Raw genomic sequence first — 19,045 nt, 5'->3', positions numbered from 1 at the left:
TTTGATTCAGTTCAATTCAAATTTTATTTCTACAGCACATTTAGAAGCAACAGAGTTGACCAAAGTGCGTCACAATCAGTTAAGAACAAAAGTAGAAAAACAAACACAGAATGAATTAACATTAAAAAACAGGTCTGATGGTACTCAAACTGAGCTTGAATTAAGTCAGCGTAAAAAAGTGAGTTTTAAGACGTGATTTAAAAGACTGAACTGACTCTGAAGATTATTCCAGAGTCTGGTGCTGCAACTGCAAACTGCACTGATGGGAATTTAACTTAAAACCTGAGATTTGTCCTGGTGTGCTTGTGTAACAGCGCCTTTGTAAGTATTACATACACTATGTACATATAACACACACAGACACATGCGTGTATGTATAACAACAACAACAACATATAATGAATTACATTTTTAATTTACATTTCCTTTTTTAAGAGAAGTTAGTGCAACTCTGCTTTTAGGTTGAGGGTTCGATTTTTCGACAATCGCCACAGATGGAATAAAAGATTTAGCCATGATGTCACCCCCTCATTAGGGAGGTCCCATTATGTAGCCTTGAGCTGAGTGTTTTTGAAACCGAATGTAAGTATATTTGCAAACTTATCAGATTTTGAGGTTTTTAAAGATGAAAAGCCTTTTGTTTCCTTTCATTGGGGGCTAATGACAAAAAGGGCAAGCAAATGCCAACGTGCCCCGCTTGGTTGGATTAGACACACTTTCCAAAGACAAAAAGAACAGAGAGGTTCATGGCTGATGCAACATAACACACTTTTATATCATGTTCCCCGGTGGTTCTTATTTCTTATGCAATGATCTCAAGCATAGCAGCGAGTCTACAACAGAATGGCTGAAAAAGAAAAGAGTCAAGGTGATACAAAATTCAGACCTCAGCCTGATGCTGTGGTGGGACCTTGAGAAAGCTGTGCTTAGACAAATGTACACAAACCTCAGAGAACAGAAGCAGTTTTATAAGGAAGAGTGGACCGAAACTCCTCAGCAACAAATTCCGAGGACTAGATACGACTATGTTTGAAAACCTGACCTCTTTCTCAAGTTATCGGATGTCCACACAACCATCCCACCGTGCCCACAGTGCCCCATCAGCCTTTTACAGCTAAAATAAAAAGGTCCCCAGGCTGAACTGAGATTTGAAATGTATGCGTACGGAGATACAGAAGCACATAAATAAATAATAGATCAAATGAGCTAGGAGCTGTTTTTGGTTTGTTTACAGCAGGTTGGACAAGCGCTGATATGGATCAACCTTCAGGCTCGCAACAACATCAATATTCCTAACAAAAATATTCATCTTGCAGCCTAACTCACATCGGAAACAAACAATTTAAAAATCTGCCCTGTCTCTGTTGAATTATGAGCATAATGAATGATCAGTGTGCTATGACTGTGTACGGGGCTGCACAGCCTGTCGGTGGGTGGTACTGTCTCCCAGCGTGGGTGCTGTGTGAGGATGCCTTGTGTGGCTCTGGCTGTGGAGTGAATTCACTTCACTTTCTGAGAATTAGAGATGAGCCGTCTCATCATGGCACCACTGTAATGATGCGCTGTGATATGTAAGCCACCACCAAATGGAGCTTCATGCACCAACAGGCTTTTCTTTCCTAGCTTGTTTGCTAGTTTGCAGTTTTAGGTGTCCACATATATCATTTCCCAGCTTGTCAAAATGACCAGAGGGACAGAGAAAGCAGCAATTATGCTGAAGGGGAAATTCTGTGCTCACCACCTAACATACACCATAAGTCATTCAGGTTCTCATTAAGCCCCAAAATACTGGCATACTACTTTTTTTCAAGCCCTGTTTTATTTTTAGAAAATAAGTGAAACTCCTCTGAAAGCGGAATTTCCTCACACTTCAAAATCTCCAGTTTGTCACGTTAGTGTTTCTTGAGCTCTAAAATTTGTTCTCAGCATTAGCAACACCACTTTGACTAATTAACCTTAACACACTGGCCTTGTCTTTTCGGGCGCTGTCAAGGGGAAACTCGATTTGCATAAAAAATCAAAATGAAACTTAATATTTTATCAAAAAGATCTTTTTGATTGCAGAGGTGGAAAATTCAGCATTTTGGAAACAAGAATGCCGATGACGTATCTCATTTGACTAATGATCCCTCACAGTTCTCACTGCTTGGAAAAACACACGTGACCTTGACTTTGAGCACTGAGCCCCCATTACGTGATCCTCATGTGAAAGGTAAATTCTGACAGCACTTCTAAGAAGATTAAAGATTCTTATGAATTGTGCATAGACAGCTGAATGCCTCATCGTGGTATAAGCTAAAATACTGATTTGCATATCGGTCAAAAATGACATGGAGCTAAAACCAGCAGCTGTCCAGTTTAGCCTTACTTACTCCAAACCCTCCAGAATAACACAGTTTTGGATAATCAATACTTTTAATCTGCATAAAAACTGAAGCACAGCTTACAGGAGGCTGCAAGGAGCTTTGTGTGAAACAAGGTTAGCTCCTTTTTGCTAAGCTAAGCTGAGCGGTTAGCCCATTAGCTTCTTGTGTACACAGGGATGAGTTTGGCTAAGAAAGGAACTGGTGTATTTATTTTAAATAGGAAGTGTTACATCGATTTAATGTTGTTACTTTTTTGGTAACATTAATTTCTGGTAATTGAAAATGAATGTCGGGGCTGATTTGTGGCAGATGAATAGCAGCAAGAGTGAAAGAGAAGTTTTACAAGACAGTGTGAGAGCTGCTGTGATTTGTGGTTTGGAAACGACGGCACTAACCAAAAGACAGGAGGTCACGCAGGAGGTGGAAAAGACTTTGAAAGAAAGAAAATGAGTGCATCCGAAGGGAAAGCTCACTGTGGAGTGGTTTGGAGACAACGTGGATGTTAAAATGTGCAGAGGAGGGAGAGTGCACATGCTGAAGGAAGGATACTGAAGATGGAGCTGCCAGTCAGGAGGAAAACAGGAAAACCACAAAGGTGATTCATGGATGCAGAGCGGAGGACATGCAGAGGTTTGCTGTGGCAGAAGAGGACACTAGGTAGAGGCACGTAGTGGCGACCCCTACAGGAAACAGCTGGAAGGAGAATTTCATCCTTTTTGAGCATAGAGCAGGAATCGACCTGATAACTTCCCCAGTTTTTCATTTTTCATTTCATGATTGCTTGCAGCAATAACAGGGAGACTTTTTGTCTTCACTTAAACAAACGGTTTTTCTTCCTATTAATTATTTGACTTCATAAGCTTAAAGTTACTCAGGGTTTCTTCCATAAGAACTTCAGAGAATATTGGAGAATTTTTTCTGTAAATCTAAAAAATATTCATTTTTTCTCAGTGTCCTTTTCACACCTGCTGCCCTACTGAAACTCATGGCGCTCGTCTTAAATGACTGTAATGTGCTAAAGCTGTGGTTTGGTATTGAATTGGTTTGAAATATTATCAGACGGATATTCGTGCCACCCTCTTATTCAAAACCCTACCAGTTTTGAATATTCTCCCACCTCTGAGCTGAGCTAAGCGTGCGTTACTGTTGTTTATGTCATCAGAATGACTGCAGAGGAGGCCGTTCATGACCACAGAAACCTCCTCTGGCCTGAAAATGGGCACATTGTGCTGCGAGCGGACAGGGTCTGTGACCTCAGAGCGGTCTGCATACACAATGACACGGGCTGTTCGTCAGGACTGACAAAGCCAATCGCTCATGTCGCTCGCACTGTGGCCGCGCTCTGAGCCTTTAAAGGGCACGAATCAGCAGCACTGCCAACATCGACTTTTAAAATGAAAGCTGCCTCTATTAATCTTGTTTATGTTTGCCGTCCTGAAATTAAAAAAACTCCCACACAGACGAGTCTAAAAGTCAGACAATAAATTTATTAACAGTTTATCATGAAAAACAATAGAAAAATCCAAAAATTAAGTGCTCAGTCAGTTCAGTAAAATAAATACATAAATATAAAAATGGTAATAAAAACAGTTAGAAATAAGTCATTTTGCAGACTTAGTGTCACAATGCTCCCTGCCATTACCAAAGGCTTACGCGCCACATCTGTGTTCACATTTACAGTGGATGAGGCAGAAGAGCCACACAGATCAGCTGAACCTGTTTCCACTGGTTTTTTAAATTAGATGTCAGTCCTGTGATCCGTAGTTGTTCTGGTAACCAGGACTAAATCTGCTCAGTGCTTCCACAGACATTAAACGTAACGCAGGCTTAATACACATCAACACAAAAACAGAACCAATCAGCGTGTGAGGAGTGTTAGGAAGGCCAGCTGGTTGGTGCAGTCTGGTGCTCCAAGAACGACAAAAACTACAAAACCTACGTGTAACACGTTATCCAGTGTAGAGTGCGCTCACTAAATTCAAGGCTGTTTTATGTCTGCAATGACAACACGTGGCGCTGACTTGGCTGTATCGGTGATTTAGGCACAGTACCGGTGGAGGCACAAGGGAGCGACGCTTCACTGCACACTGGATGAACTTATCAAAGAGGAAACCTGCTCTAAAAGGGCAAACGATGGAAAGAAAACTGTGTTAGCAGTTGGCACATGACATTTCCCCAAGCTATATTTCTCTCTCTCTTTTTAACAATACACCTCTTGTTAATTTGAATTTATTCAAAGATCAAAATACGCTACATGTTATCCAGGAGTTAATTCCTGCACTGTCGCAGCTCTGCTGCCACCGCCATTCAACCACAAAGCAGCAGTGCCGCCCATCTAAAGCTGTGCTGTACACAAACCAAGACAGTGTTCCTGCTTTAAAAAACAGACACCGGGAGGAGATTCTCCTTCTTCCAGGGATGGTTAGGTTGCTGTCACGATGGCAGGGACCCGGATGGTGCTCGGAGCTGCCTGATTTTCATTCTCCACCTGATAGGTGACATCAGGGCGAGCGGTCGCCGCCTCCTCCTCCACGCGGTCAGTGATCGGCTCGTCCACCTCTTCCCGGGATCGTAGCTGTTCGAAGGATCTCTCAGCTTCTTCTGACAGACGGTTTTCCTCTTTCTCTTCCTCCCTCTGACCAAATGACACAAACATGTTTTTAAATGACACAGAATAATCATGAACATCGTCTCTGAATTAGACAGCTTCCTACCTCTTTCTTTATCCTGTAGTACTCATCAATGGCGTACTGATATTTGGCTGATGTTATCCCAAACAGGGAGGCCATCCTCTCCCCGAGGTAGTCGCAAGCTGTGGAAACAAAAGGAATACGTGGTTATAAAATACAAGCTGATCAAGTCACGCAGCAGTGAGTCAGGTTTTAAGTGTTAGCCAGCTTTGGTCGGCCATTCACAGCTGGCTGTCAGCTTCATCAAGCGGTGACCTCGAGCTGGCACGTCGCACAGTTTGCAGCTGAGTGCAAATTGGCTAAGATGAGAATTAGCACCTCCGAGTCAGAGGTCACGGTCCTGTCAAACTGCCCGACGACAGCCGCCTCAAGTGAAAGAGTTCAAGAACCTCACAAGCAGGGGGTGGAGGGATGAAAAAGAGGATTGGCAGGTTGATGGTGATGCTGACGCCGTACCTGTCCGTTGTGATAAAGCTGGACTGTGTTAGACCCGCCCCTCCTATATCACTGGACAGTGTTGTGACAGGAGCTCGTCTGTGTTCGCTCTTCAGTCGTGAATCTGGTTTCTCCTACAGCAGAACGCAAAGCAAGCTTCTTTAATTTATCACTGCGTAGTGCTGCGATATTTTGCACGCGTATAGTATTGATAGAGGAGCACCAAATACAGATATCTTATTAAATAAATGTCAATACTACGAAGAACACCACCATGCTGACATAATGTTAGCCGAGCCCCTGAAACACCACAAAGCTACCTGCTGATTCAGAGCTCTGTCTCTCGCTGTCTGTTCATTTTCTGACACTCTGCAGCCGACTGCAACTTGTGGCGATTAAATGATTGGCCGCAGTTTGAAGGTGTTGCTTTTGATGACAAGGCGAGGTAACTGCTGTATTATGATAAACATTTCACTGCCAACTTGACACCATAAATCGCAGAGTGATAGCAGACTGACTCCATCGTATGGCAACATTTATGGCAGGTGTAGCGACAGTGCTGGCCTGCTTGACAATCTCATTCTGTAGCGAAAGAAAAAAATCCAAACTGGAGCAAAAGATACAGGCGACTGACAAATGACGTGATGGGTAATATAACAGAAGGTTCCCCAATATCCACTAACAGTCAGATGCTAGCCACAGCGTCATCTGGAATAAGCGAGTGGCATCATGTGTGCAGAAACTGAGGCGGAGCCAGTGCATGTTGTAGAGATTAAGCTCTCAGCCAGGTTAGGAAGGCCTCGGTGTCCCGCCTGGAATACTTGATGTGGAGGAAGACTGCTAAATAAAACGGATGGGCAGCCAGTTTAAAGCAGTTTTAAATCAATTTACACAATCTTGGTTTAGAAACTGATGGCTTGTTGCTTGTTCTGTAACACTGTGGAGCTGAAACACATCTGTAACGACCCGCTACTGGGTGAAAATGATAACATCCAAATATAAAATAACCGAGGACGCTGCAGTAAATTGTGTAAGACTCTATGTTTTATTTTTTATCAAGACTTCTTCTTCAGGAAAACTTTCAATTGTGGCAGAACATCCATAATTGACTATTAGGACTAAAATTTCACATTTATGAATAAGCAAGTTAAGTAACCGCATCCTGGAGGTGATCTGAACCTGTGCAAAACCAATAATCTCCTAAAATGAAAAGATATATGCAAATCACTGCTTTTTTTTTTTATTTCTGTGAGAAATAAGAGGTAAATATTATCAGCAATATTACCGCTTTTCCAGTTTCTATTAAACCTCTGCAACATTTCCTAAAATAAGAGCCTAAGTGATGCGATGCATAGTAAAACTAAGATGACATATGCAGTTCCAAAGTCAGAAGTGTCCTAAAGAGTTTAATAAAGCATATGTAAAATAAATGTTGCTACACAAACCTGAGATGGTGGACGTAGCCGCTCTCCACATATGGAACCAGAAGTAAGGCCCCCAGGTCATCTTTGACTGCAGCACGAATCAAATGTAACAGTTACTTAAGAACAAAAAGAGACGACACAGTTTCTGTTATCTAATCTACTGTCCGCTCACTGGTCCTCACCCTCACCGCATCGACCGGGGAGGACAGCAGGTCCTTCCTCTCCTGCTCCTTCTCCTCTCCATCCTCCTCCTCGTCTGTGCTGTACTCCTCCATCGTCTCACCGCTGGAAAAATGGATGATCCGCCGGGGTGCCTTCTCCTTCTGCTGCACTCCTTTATCCAGCTCCTCCAGCTCCACACTCTCAAAGTCGTTGGGAGGGTTTGGACTGTGATTCTGGGGAGACATAGCAAGGAAGCAGAGATATTCAGACTAAACAGCAGGTCAGTGAAATAAGAGAAACCAGGAGCTGGAAGGTGCCTTTGTGAACAAACACACATCACAAACAAACAAAAACGACAAATATCTAATAGTAACATCTTCACCAAGGAGAACAACCATGACACAGCTGACAAGTGACAACAAGCTACACTTTCATCGTTAGCAAGGCTGCTATCACCTCGCTAACGGCGGTAATTATGGAGGCGAGACTACCGACCGGCCGCACGTCCATGTTCCGTCCTATCGACACATTAACGTTGGTGAGATAGAGGGATATATCGGCCATTGTTGCGTCTTCTTTGTATCTCGGGATGCTCCGCCCACAGCAACGTCGCGCCTCCGTACGGCCCGGCCCGGAAGTGCCGTCACGCGCCTCGTGCGCGTAACGGTCACGGCGCTTTTCACGACAAATATCAAAATAAAATATAAAAAATACATAAAAAGAAAATAAAAGGCGTCTTTACTGTTTGACAAACAGATATGTAAATATTCTGAAATCTTTCTGTAAATTATTGTCAGACTTGTTATGTATTTGTTGTGATTTATTTTATTTATATTGAATGTTTATTGTTAGATTTCATTTATAGTTTCGGTGTAACATTATAAAAAATATACATTACAACTACATGTTATTTTAACAAGGCTTTCCCCGCTGCAGCAGCAGCAGCAGAGAAATCACAGGATTCAAATAAAGGCGACTGTGATGAAGTTTCAGGGTCCTGGTTTTGTGCTCAGTGTCACGGAAACCAGAAAAGACCTGCCATTAAACTGGGATATCCGTGGATCAACCTAAATATCTAGGGGACATGTCAAACAGGAAGGCTTTTTAAAATTTTTATTTCAGACAAATATTGTACGGTATGTGTTAATATCACCTTTGCACTGTACTATAGTAGGTTTGCATTATTTACAGTTATACATAAATACATACATTTGATCTCCTATTTAAATTTTTGCTGACTGTCTGTCCTCACAAACACAGTGTTTATCAGCCACGCTGGTGGGACATCTGTGCTCACAGGCAGAGACACGTGCCCAAGATGGCCATATTAAGGATATTCACTCCCACTGACATTATCGAGCCAAGAGTAGAAGAAACAGTCTGAGAATTTAGATCACGCTGGGTTTTAGGCTCACAGGCATACACTGACCTCTTACACTGTTTATGACATAAAAGAGACAAACGAAAAGCATAATTGGTCCCCTTTGAACTCACATTTAAAGCCTTGACGCGATAGTGTTCTTTTTTCCAATCCTGGAATCAAAAGAATTAGTTCATGTAATCACAGACAGTGGAAGAAGAGAACATGTCCATAATATAGGACTAAATCTCAGCTATAGTTAAGAGAAAAAGAACATTAAAAAAGCTTTAAACTAATGTTAACCCGCGGATTAACCATGAATGAATTATTGAACAGCCTGCTGGAATATTCCAAGAGGCAAAGAATCTGTTAAAGTGGCTGTAACATTTCATTTTGAACCTTATTTCATGTATAAGTACATTATTATGGCCTATTATTATAAATTATCTATATTATTACCCTGCTGTGCAAAAGTCCCAGACCAACTGTATTTAAAACCAACGTTTTGCTGGGAACATAAGAACCAGCTACAGTGATTTATTGAAATTGGTTTGTACAATTCTAAAAAGCTTGAAAGTCAAATAGTTGGTAAGACCACCTTTATTCTTCAGCCTGAACTCTCTTAGTCAAGCTTTCGTGTAATGTATTTAGGTAGTCTTCAGGACTAGTTCTCCAGGCTTCTTGAAGGACATTCAAAGATCTTCTTTGGGTGCTGGCTGCCCTTTGTTTTGTTTTCTGTCGAGGATCCACGCTGCCTCGGTAATGATAAGATCTGAGTTCTGAGGGGGCCGATCCATGACTGATAGTTTTCCATTGTGTGGATTTTCTATCCTGGTATGATTTTACTGCATTGACAGTGTGTTTGAGATCATTGTCATGATACAAAATGAAGCCATCTGCAATCAGATGCTCTCCTGATGGTGCTGCAGGATCAAAATCTGACTGTACCTTTCTGGGATCATACGTCCATCAAATTTGACAACATTCCCAACACTACTGGCTGACCGCAGTCTCAAACCATGACAGAGCCTATACCGTGGTTTACAGATGGCTGTAGGCACTCAGTGTTGTACCTCTCGGCTGACCTCCTCTGGACATACTGATGACAATTTGAACCAAAAATGTCAAATTTGGATTCATCACTGCATTGTCACTCATTTTCAGTCTAGTTTTTGTGTATCTTGACATACACTCACCCCTTTGTCCCAGTTAACAATGGCCTCTTGACAGCCACCTTTCCACTGAGCCCATAAGGCTTCAGTGAACAGTAGACGGATAGTCTGCTGTAGATAGTTTTCTTTAGGCCTGACACTTCTGCTTTTGTCCCCCACCTGCCCTCCACACCATGCAGAGATGTTTCAAGTTTTCAGTTAATAGCTCTTTGACTGTGGGAAAAATACTATCTTATGTCTGTCAAACAGTTTTATCTTTGGCATTTTTCAATGACTTTGGAAAAAATGAAAACAAATGACATGTTTTTGTTACAGTAACATAGCGACAATTTAAAATTCTTCACTAAGTTATCTCAAACGTCTGTGTCTTTGCAAGAAAAATATAAAGACATGACTGGCGGCTTCTGCACAGCACTTTACACTGATGGCACTTTGAATACGTTTAACAGCTGATAGAACTCTGACTGCATCATCTCTGCTTGTGATTGGTCCCACTCATGAAATTACATTTTCAACCAGTAGATGTCAGTAGACATTCATCCAACTCTCTGAGGCAGCTGTGCAATTGAATCGGTGGTGAATTATTTGGCTCTGGGTGCCAATTTATACAAATCACGAGCAGGAACCTGAATATCTGCACATCGAATAATCACTCATCCTGTTTAGTCACGAATTCCCTCCCTGGGTAGCTGAAAAAAGAAATCACTTCAACAGGAAGGATTTGCTCAGGGGGCCAGCAGCCACTAACTCTCACAGCTATGATGTCATGAGATCTAAAAGCTAAAGTCACCCCATAAAAAATCCCTGTCTGCCTCATTTTGTGACTTCACAAAAATGTTTGCTTGAGGTCGGAAATCAGCTTCATTTAAAAACAGTTTTATTAATTCTGAGCCAAACTAGACTACCTCATATCTAGAAAGTCCCTCGATCCTCTCACGCTAAGGTTCTTTTAACATCCTCCTCCTTTTCTGTGGATATTGCTTTTGCCCTCTCGCGGGATTCACAGCTTTACCTCTTCCCACCTAGTTTGCTTGAAATAGAGCAAATCATAAATTGTCTCGCTGTTTTTCATTTGTTCAGTCTTGTTTCCCATTAACAGCGGACAATAGCACTTAAACAGGCCATTTGTAATCTGTCACACGATTACTCAGGTCGGCTGCTGGAAATCAGATAAAACATTGTGGAAAATTATGGAAAAGGTCACTGCTGTTAGAAGTTGTTACATATTGTTTCACTGCAGATCCAAGAATCTGCTACCACACTAAGGATTTTTGTATTATACCTGCTCCAATAAAGCACTAATTAACAGAGGTGGGGGGATCAGTCCAAATATCGATAGCACTGATACCTACGCTGATACTAGCAGAATAGGATACTTTGTTTCTGTCCTTTAAGTTCAGTAAACAGCACAGTGAACTGTGCTAAATTATTCTTACTGTTGGAAATGAAAAATGACAACATAAACATGCAGCATGGAACATGTCGAACCTTTTTGTGTTGACTGTCATGTTTATTTTCTTTAAAGCTTATAGCACATTTGAACAACAGAAGCTGCGTTAGACACATTTACATTCCAGGGCTCCAAAAAACCCAGTTTCAAAATTAACCAAGGTGTGTTTAACTAATGTTAAATAAACTAAATGTGTCCAGAATTTCCAAATTAATGATGATTCATCTCGTGACCCTCATCTCCCTACATAAGCTGTGTAAGCTCTTTAAAGACGGGATCTGTGTTTATAGCAAAATTTGCATTGCTGCACAGCACTACTTATTAAATAAGTAGGTACAGTTTAAAAGTTATTTTCATTTTTTTTACTTTGTCTTTAAAACTTGAGAGAGATCGAGGCTTTGGATTTTCTACAGAGAGAGCACTTAAAATTTTTTTTTTTTGACTGGATCCTCACCTTAAATTGTCCTCTCCAGGATTCAGTTGGAAGTGGCATGAAATCACCTGTGTCGGGCTGGCTGGGGAGCTGTTGTTTCATGCTGATCTGATTTGATTGGCTCGTGCTCCACTCCTGCCGGGAGCCAACACCGAGAGGGTAAACAGTCCCGGATTTGATTCAGCTGCACCAAATAAGGTGTTAAAAAAACAGCAGCCAAATAACAACCTGCGTTTGTGGATGTGTTCACCTTTTCTGGCTTTGAGAGAAGCTGTTCGCGCTTTAAATAAGGACTCACTGATTTGACTTCCCGGACTGGATAAGAGCATATTTATGAAATCAGTTCCAGTATAATCGCAGATATTAGGACTGCGCCGAGCTATTATTCTCCTCGCTAAGGAGTGCATTGTCTCAGCTTTTCATGATGGCATCCATATTATGGCATGCTCTCTCTCAGCGATGTCCCTTTTACACCCGGAGTGATATGAGCTCTGCTGTCGAGATGAATCATCCCTCTCGCTGGCCCATTGCTTCCAGATAGTTATAGCTTTATACGGCCTCGCGCATACCTTTCATTGAGGTTGTAGGAGTGCCGTTAACGGCTCTGCAAAACACGGGAACAGACAAGGGAGATCTTGAGAGGTGATGATTCAACCAAGACAGCTGAAATAAAAATACGCTGTCTGACACATGGTTACGTGGCAGAAATGGCTTAAATCCACATGCAGAGTCTGGCTCACTGCTGGGACTCTCCAAACTCTGGCGTTAACAGCACATTCAGACTCTAACTTTTAGATTACTTAGACTTCTTTTATTCACTAATCGCATAAACTCCACAGTCCGTGTACCAAGGAGTGAGTGGCCAGGCTCACACTTACACATGTCAGGCCCAAAGTCTCTATTAAAGCTCCCCTACCATCTAAAAATGGAAGTAAATGAAACGGCACCTGTAAGCCTCAGAAATACATTTGGAAACTTTTTAAAACTGATATCTGAATTATTCCATAATTTAACCTCCGCAACACAAATGGATCTCCTTTTAACCCCCTTCTGTTTTCTAGCTTTTTGCACAGTGACACTTTAAATACCCTCACGCTGCAATCATCTGTGCTCCTCTGGTTTGAAAATCAGAAAAGGGAAACGGTACATTTTTGTAGGAGCGACTTTGATTTTGTTTGGAAAATTATTTGCACTATCTAACAACAGCCTCATTAATATGGCTCCTTTTTGGTTTTTTGTAGTAAGTTGCAGCAGTTTTAAAGGTTGATCTCCAAACTTCTACACGGTGACAAATGTAAGGACGAGTTTAAAGCTTCACTCGACTGAGACAGAACTGTTGTTTCATGTGAATTTATGATCAGGTAAAATGTTACTGCATGACCTGAACTGGAAGTTAAAACACCATTTTTATATATAGAAAAGCCATAAATATAGTTTTCTTTTTGGGCTCCTGAACCCTCGAATATCTGTATGTGAGACTATAATAATGTCACTTTGTCATTGTTGATGTTTAGTATATGAGGCAGGCGGTGGAAGGGTAGCTAAGCTGTTTCCATGTTCTCAAGATTTAAAGATATAAACAGAACATTATTAGGAAATTATGAATTATTCTTGCTTAGCATATATATCATGTTTCATAATAATAAAACCAACCTTTATACACCCTGTTGTTAAGACAACAGGGTGTATAAAGTATAAGGGCTCAATAAGTTGCTTATAGGACCACTTTGTGTCTCCCTCTTATATTTTATATTCCCCTTGCTATAAGAGCTGTGTAGCACCAAAATTTCTCATCTGTGGGATAATAAAGGTTTATTCTATTCTATTCTACTCTATACATGCGCCTGCACTACTAGACTGTTCAGTTTGGATGTTTCAGATAATTTTTCTGATTTTTTTGACATTATTTAAAGACCAGCACACGTGAGTTTAGAAAGGGATGTGATCGTCTTCCCAGCTTTGAATGTTACGCTGTGATTTCAATAAGAAAACCAGGCTGTGGTTTCTGACAGTGAAAAGTATGAGTAGCAGGTCTGATGCTTTTTTAATTTTATTTCTACCATTGTCTCATGTTAACTTGTTATTCGTCAGCTTAGCATGAGGATTCATATTTAGAAATGTGATGCGTGCCACAGTCATCACCCATGTGGTTTGTAGCCGCCAGCGCGAGGCTAACCTTTCAGCATCTTTTAGCACTAAAGTAGAAGGTACATGAGCAGCTCACATTTTAGATCAGATGCATTTGTCCATTTGCATTTGCTGTGAAGCATTATATGATGATTTTTTTCTTTTTTTAGTTTAGAAGTCTTATTACGTCACAAAAAGCTCTTTTTGATATTTATCTGCCATTGTGGAAAGTTTTCTGGGGCTCAGTGAAGCAGAAACTGACCAGTGTTCCTTTATCCATCAGTTCTGGTTATATGCTTATAGAGGCACTGCAGCAGAAACGTAGCCACCTTCTGAAAGGAAAAATATTTCATGAGTCTTTTCAGTCTGCTTCGACGCTCCATTCCCTTCACTAATGACAGTCACAGTAGTCAGCCAGCGAATGAATCACTCACTTTTCTTCAGCTCGCATTAACTCCTCGCTCATTGTCACACTTTAACAAATGTCTTAGCACCTCCCCGGCAGTTATTGTGCTCTGCCCGTATTTCAGCTCAAGGTTAGCCACACTGAAAGGCTGAAGTAGTGAACGGTGACATTCCCTGTCATACAGCCGAACTACTCCTTCCCACTGGATATAATACTAATCAACCACCAGAGTTATGTCCAAGAAATAATCCCTTCTTCTCTGTGAAAAAGGGAATTAAAAGATGTACTCAAAACTTCTGTAGCCATACGTGACAGACAGTCCAAGTCAAGCATGCATTAAGCTTAATTCTGTGTGACCGCAATGCAGTGTTCAGTTAAGATTTATGAATAGTGCTGTCGCCTCTGTCGAGCTTCTTATTCCTGCTTACAGCAGTTTATTGTGACACATTTATTTGAAGGTTTGTTATCATTTCTGAAACACAATCAGTCATAAAAATATTTGCACAGCACGATCGTTAGCACAGTTTCCTCACAGCAAGAAGGTCCTGGGTTCAAATCCACCATCTGGCTTTTCTGTGGGAAATTTGCATGTTCTCCAGGTACTATGGCTTCAAAGACATGCAGTTACTGGGGTTAGGTTAATTGGTGAATCCAAGAACGTGAATATGAACGGTGGTCTGTCTCTATGTGTTAGTCCTGCAATGGCCTGGTGACCTGTGCAGGGTGTACCCTCCCTCTCAGGTAGTTGGGATAGCCTGTAGCCCCGCCCATGACCCTGCAATGGATACGCACAAGAAGATGGAAGCTAAATATCATAGGGAGAAAAGAAATGTTATGAAATTTAAAAAAAAAAGAAGTTTATATTATAGAGTTTTTAAGAAGTAAAAATGGGAAGTTCACCAATCTGCAATTAACTCCACCTGGAAATTGTTGAACAACTTCAGAGTAACATTCCTCAATTTTAAATTATAAAAACTTTAATCTATAAAACATCATTCAGAGTCTGAGAATATGGAGAAATCTCTGTGGGAAAAACACACGGCTTCTCTGGACCAAATCTAATTTAATATGGACCAAAGAGAAGTGGAAAACTGCTCTGTGGGCAGATAAACCCACATTTTAAGTTCTTTTTTGGAAAGAGTGGACAGCACATTCAGTGCCTATGGAACTGGCAGCTTGCAAAAGGCACCAGTAATGCTGACAGTTATATACAGGTGTTACAGGAACATCTGTTCCCATTCAGATGATGTCTTTTTTCATGGAAGGCCTTGGCTTTGTAGTAGAAAAGTCCAGGTGCTGAACTGACCTGCCTGCAGTGCAGCACATTCACCAATTCAAAGCATTTGGATCATCATGAAACAAAATATGCAACAAAGACGACCCTGGACTGTAGAGCAGCTTAGAACAGCGATAAGAATGGGACAATATTCCTCTCCCAGAAATTCACCAAATCCCGTTTGCGGACTGTTAAATAAGGGGGATGCTACACTGTGGTGTTAGTAATGTTTTTCACACAACGGTCCATTAAATGAAGTTTAAACATGTTTTCTATGCTCTATTCTGAATAAAATACAGATTTACAATATTTATTGCTTTCCATTTTTATTCCCATTTTTCACAGCATCTCAACTATTTTGGAATTGAGACGTATGTTAGGTATGATAAATTTAAGCAAAGCACCATGCTGGTACTAAAATACTGTTACCAGCTTACCAAATGACGAAACAGCATATGACTAAGGCACCAAATGCTCCCAAGGCACCTGGAATGCTATTCGGAGCATTTTATGCTTTGTGGTGTGTTGTTTCACATCATGCATTTGGGGCAATTGACATTGCTAGCCCTATTCTGAACCCTTGCATGTCATGTAATACTATGAAAAGTGATAAATGTGCAGATATAAGACACAAAAAACACTGGAGGTGGTGCAAAATTTGCTGACATCACATGGATCCCATAAGCCTATATCATCCACCGAATAACGGACTACAAAACTGTCTGATGACGCGCCAAAAAGTAGTCCACCCAGACCATCTTCCATTGTGTCCTGGATGTTTGTGGTCTAGAGAAAAATAAGAGGCCAAGTGAGCTGAGAGTGCTCACAGAAATGCTTTCCTTCTGCTCAGCCTGAGTAACATTATTAAAAATAAAAGCAAACAATTATTTAAACATCAGCTGGAATCACATACGACAGCTGCTTATTAAACATTTGCAGCTTTGATCACACTGGGACTCCTGCTAAAAACGGCTATTTTTTAAAATTTATTTATTTTTGCTTTAATGGGATCATTTACAGCAAATATGTTACAGATTTGTACTTCATAGCACAGTCACATCTGCAGTTTGTGTCATGCTTTTGTAGGCAGATACAGTTCCACCAAAGTTATAAATGAACTCAGGTACACGCAGATGTGTGTTTAAAACATGTGTTTAACCGTAGAGATAGATTAAGGATATCGTGGCCGTCAATAAATAGCATTGTTGAGGAGTCTATGGCATAAAATACAATGAGATAATTAGAAAGATAATAGAAAATTATTCTGATAATTCTGGGTGTGAAATGTCTCCACAGCTGCCTGCACTTCTTTCCTATTTACTAGATTATGTATCATAGTAAATATGAGTGATATAGCACATATAGCACATGAGTGATTGAAGTGGGAGGACAGTGTGAGCGCAGCCACACACCCGTTCGTCTGATAATCATCAGGAAGGAAGTTTGTGTGATTTTCAAATCAGGAATTTAAAATAGAAAAACTACAAATGACACGTGCACAACTTGCACCATATTTAACATAATCATTATTCAAAGAAAAAAACATGTTTAAATAGCATCTCTTGATCATTTAATCAATGCAGGGCCCCGTACTATTCAGCTGCAGCTTCAGTACTGCTTTCAGGCTGTACGTGTTGCTCGTCTGCTTCTAAATGTTAAAAAACAGAAGGACGATTTCTAACTGACATGTAACACTAACACGCGGCTCGTGGTGAGGGCTAGCTGGCAGCAGCTTTCAGACAGCTTACCATCTCTGCTGCGATGCCACTTGGCAACTCGCAAGTTCTGTATTTTGAATGTGTGGCTTCGGGCTTCCTCCCATCCTACCAGCATGTGCGCACCACAGGTATCCACGCCCGCTCATCAGAACTAAACACACCGGTGGGGAGCTCAAGGATGGCGTTTAGCTACATTAACATGATCACTACCTTAGATGAGCACCTAAATGTCCTTAAAACTACTTAGGAACAAGGACACTTGTTCACTCAAGAACTTGCTTGAGAATGAGCTATTTAGCAATTAGCAGTTTTTCCAAATGTGAATGTAGTTGATAGCACTTGGCTAGCACGTCCAAATATAAAGAAATGTTGCCTGAAAAAGGTCCCGCAGCTATATCACGATACACAGGGCAATATTTAACTCCCTGCTTTATGTTAGAGGCAAACAAGCATAGCTATTAGAATCAGCATAAAGCTCGACAGTGCACATTATCATAACAGTACGCTAATAGGACCTTTAAAAGAGCTTACAACAGAGTAGCATATGACAAGCAGCAGGTAGGCGCAGGCAGGTCTGACTTTCTGTAATACAAGAGCACAAAGGAAATGAGGCAGCATCTCCTCAGTGAAAGAGGGGGAGAGAATATTAAATACTATTTCACGGGATATTTGGGCACCAACTGTGCTGATAAAAAAAGGCTTTCATTGCTTACTCTGCTTTTGTGTGGATTTTGCAAGCAGTGAAACCACAGCAGAATGAAAAGCTAGAAAGGGTGTCACCGGGTTTATGTGCCTTTTACATTTTGGTGGCATTCGTGCTGCGGTAGATGCATTTGAATTGTTAATAGAGCGCAACCTATGATGCAAACCCTCCCAAAACATCCAACCAAGACACACAGGCGTGTTTCTTCCATCTCTAGGTGTCTGTAATGAACAAGCTTGGCTTAATCAACAACACCTCATCTAAAGGAGGAAAAAAATAAGGCAGCATTTGTGTGTCCTAATCACTGCCTCTGACTCTGAGGTGTTTATCAGCTCTGATCCATCTTCCTCTGAGGGAAACTGCCTATCACAGAAATTCATTTTCCCATGTTTGCATTCTGAGTCCACACATCAAAACATCCAGTTAACTCAGGGCCTCGCTGTTTGCATGGGCATATTAATGCAGCTCATTACATCTGAATCAACAGAGCAAAAAGGCAAGGATATAAGATTATTCGCTAAAAGCAGAATAAAAAAAAAAAAAGTACTCAGAGGGAAAGAAACTTATTTGTGAGCTAAGGCACTCTGATTCATCTTTATGCATTTGAAATATTTCCTAGTTCAAACACCTTAACTCAAAATACCTTTCAGGGCAAGCTCAAATACGTTTCATCTGTGCCCCAGGTGCTGATCGAGTTGCTGGCATTACAGACATCAAGTGATAAATGTGAAACGTGCAATACGTTAAAAAGACATCACTGTCTGGTTGGAATGATTTGCAGCTTTAGAAAAGATCCAGACGCCATAAATATGAAAACAAAGCACGACAATGAAGGGGAGTATGAATCTGTTCTAGCATGTTTTAGTGCGCAGTCAGCCAGACACATTTAGGAAGAGTCGATTTAGCCATGGTCAAGATGACCTGCTGAAGTTCAGAGCATCAGAACGAGGAAGAAAGGTGACTTTAGGGACTTTGAATGTGAAGCGATCTGCTGGGATTTTCTCTCACAAACACCTCGAGGGTTTACAGAGGAAATATCCAGTTAGCATTTTTCTGGTGCCAAGTCAAGGGAGAGTGGCTTGAATGCTGATAAGACGGCAACAGTAACTCAAATAACCACTTGCTACATCGAAGGTATGTAGAACAGCAACTCTGAATGCACAGCACATGTCAAATCTTGAAACAGATGGGCTACAGCAGCAGAAGACACTGGGCTGTCACTCCTGTCAGCTAGGAACAAGAAACTGAGGCTACAATTCACACTGACTCACCGAAACTGCTGAAAAGAAGATTGGAAAAATGTTGCCTACTCTGATGAGTCTC

General features: G+C 41.1%; 1 protein-coding gene across 3 annotated transcripts; it reads right to left on the bottom strand.

Moving 5' to 3' along the window:
* Window positions 1–3,833: 3,833 nt before the first annotated feature.
* LOC146691501 (protein FAM177A1-like) lies at window positions 3,834–7,738 on the bottom strand. Of its 3 annotated transcripts, none has more exons than XM_085431312.1 (5): window positions 7,573–7,738; window positions 7,098–7,310; window positions 6,937–7,003; window positions 5,081–5,178; window positions 3,834–5,001 (listed from the first exon to the last, which is right to left on the bottom strand). In XM_085431312.1, exons 1-5 carry the CDS (start codon window positions 7,639–7,641, stop codon window positions 4,789–4,791), a joined length of 660 nt encoding a protein of 219 aa, XP_085287438.1. In that variant the 5' UTR covers window positions 7,642–7,738; the 3' UTR covers window positions 3,834–4,788. The 3 variants fall into 3 exon arrangements, with proteins under 3 accessions (XP_085287438.1, XP_085287436.1, XP_085287437.1); XM_085431310.1 differs by having other exon boundaries at window positions 7,534–7,711; XM_085431311.1 differs by having other exon boundaries at window positions 7,104–7,310; window positions 7,534–7,711.
* Between the last annotated feature and the right edge of the window lie 11,307 nt (window positions 7,739–19,045).

The sequence above is a fragment of the Copadichromis virginalis genome, linkage group LG15 (assembly GCF_057382275.1).
Source record: "Copadichromis virginalis isolate Kocher_CV1m ecotype Utaka linkage group LG15, C_Virginalis_male_GT1.1, whole genome shotgun sequence".
NCBI classification, from domain to species: Eukaryota; Metazoa; Chordata; class Actinopteri; order Cichliformes; family Cichlidae; genus Copadichromis; species Copadichromis virginalis.
This window is presented reverse-complemented; position numbering and strand designations above follow the sequence as displayed.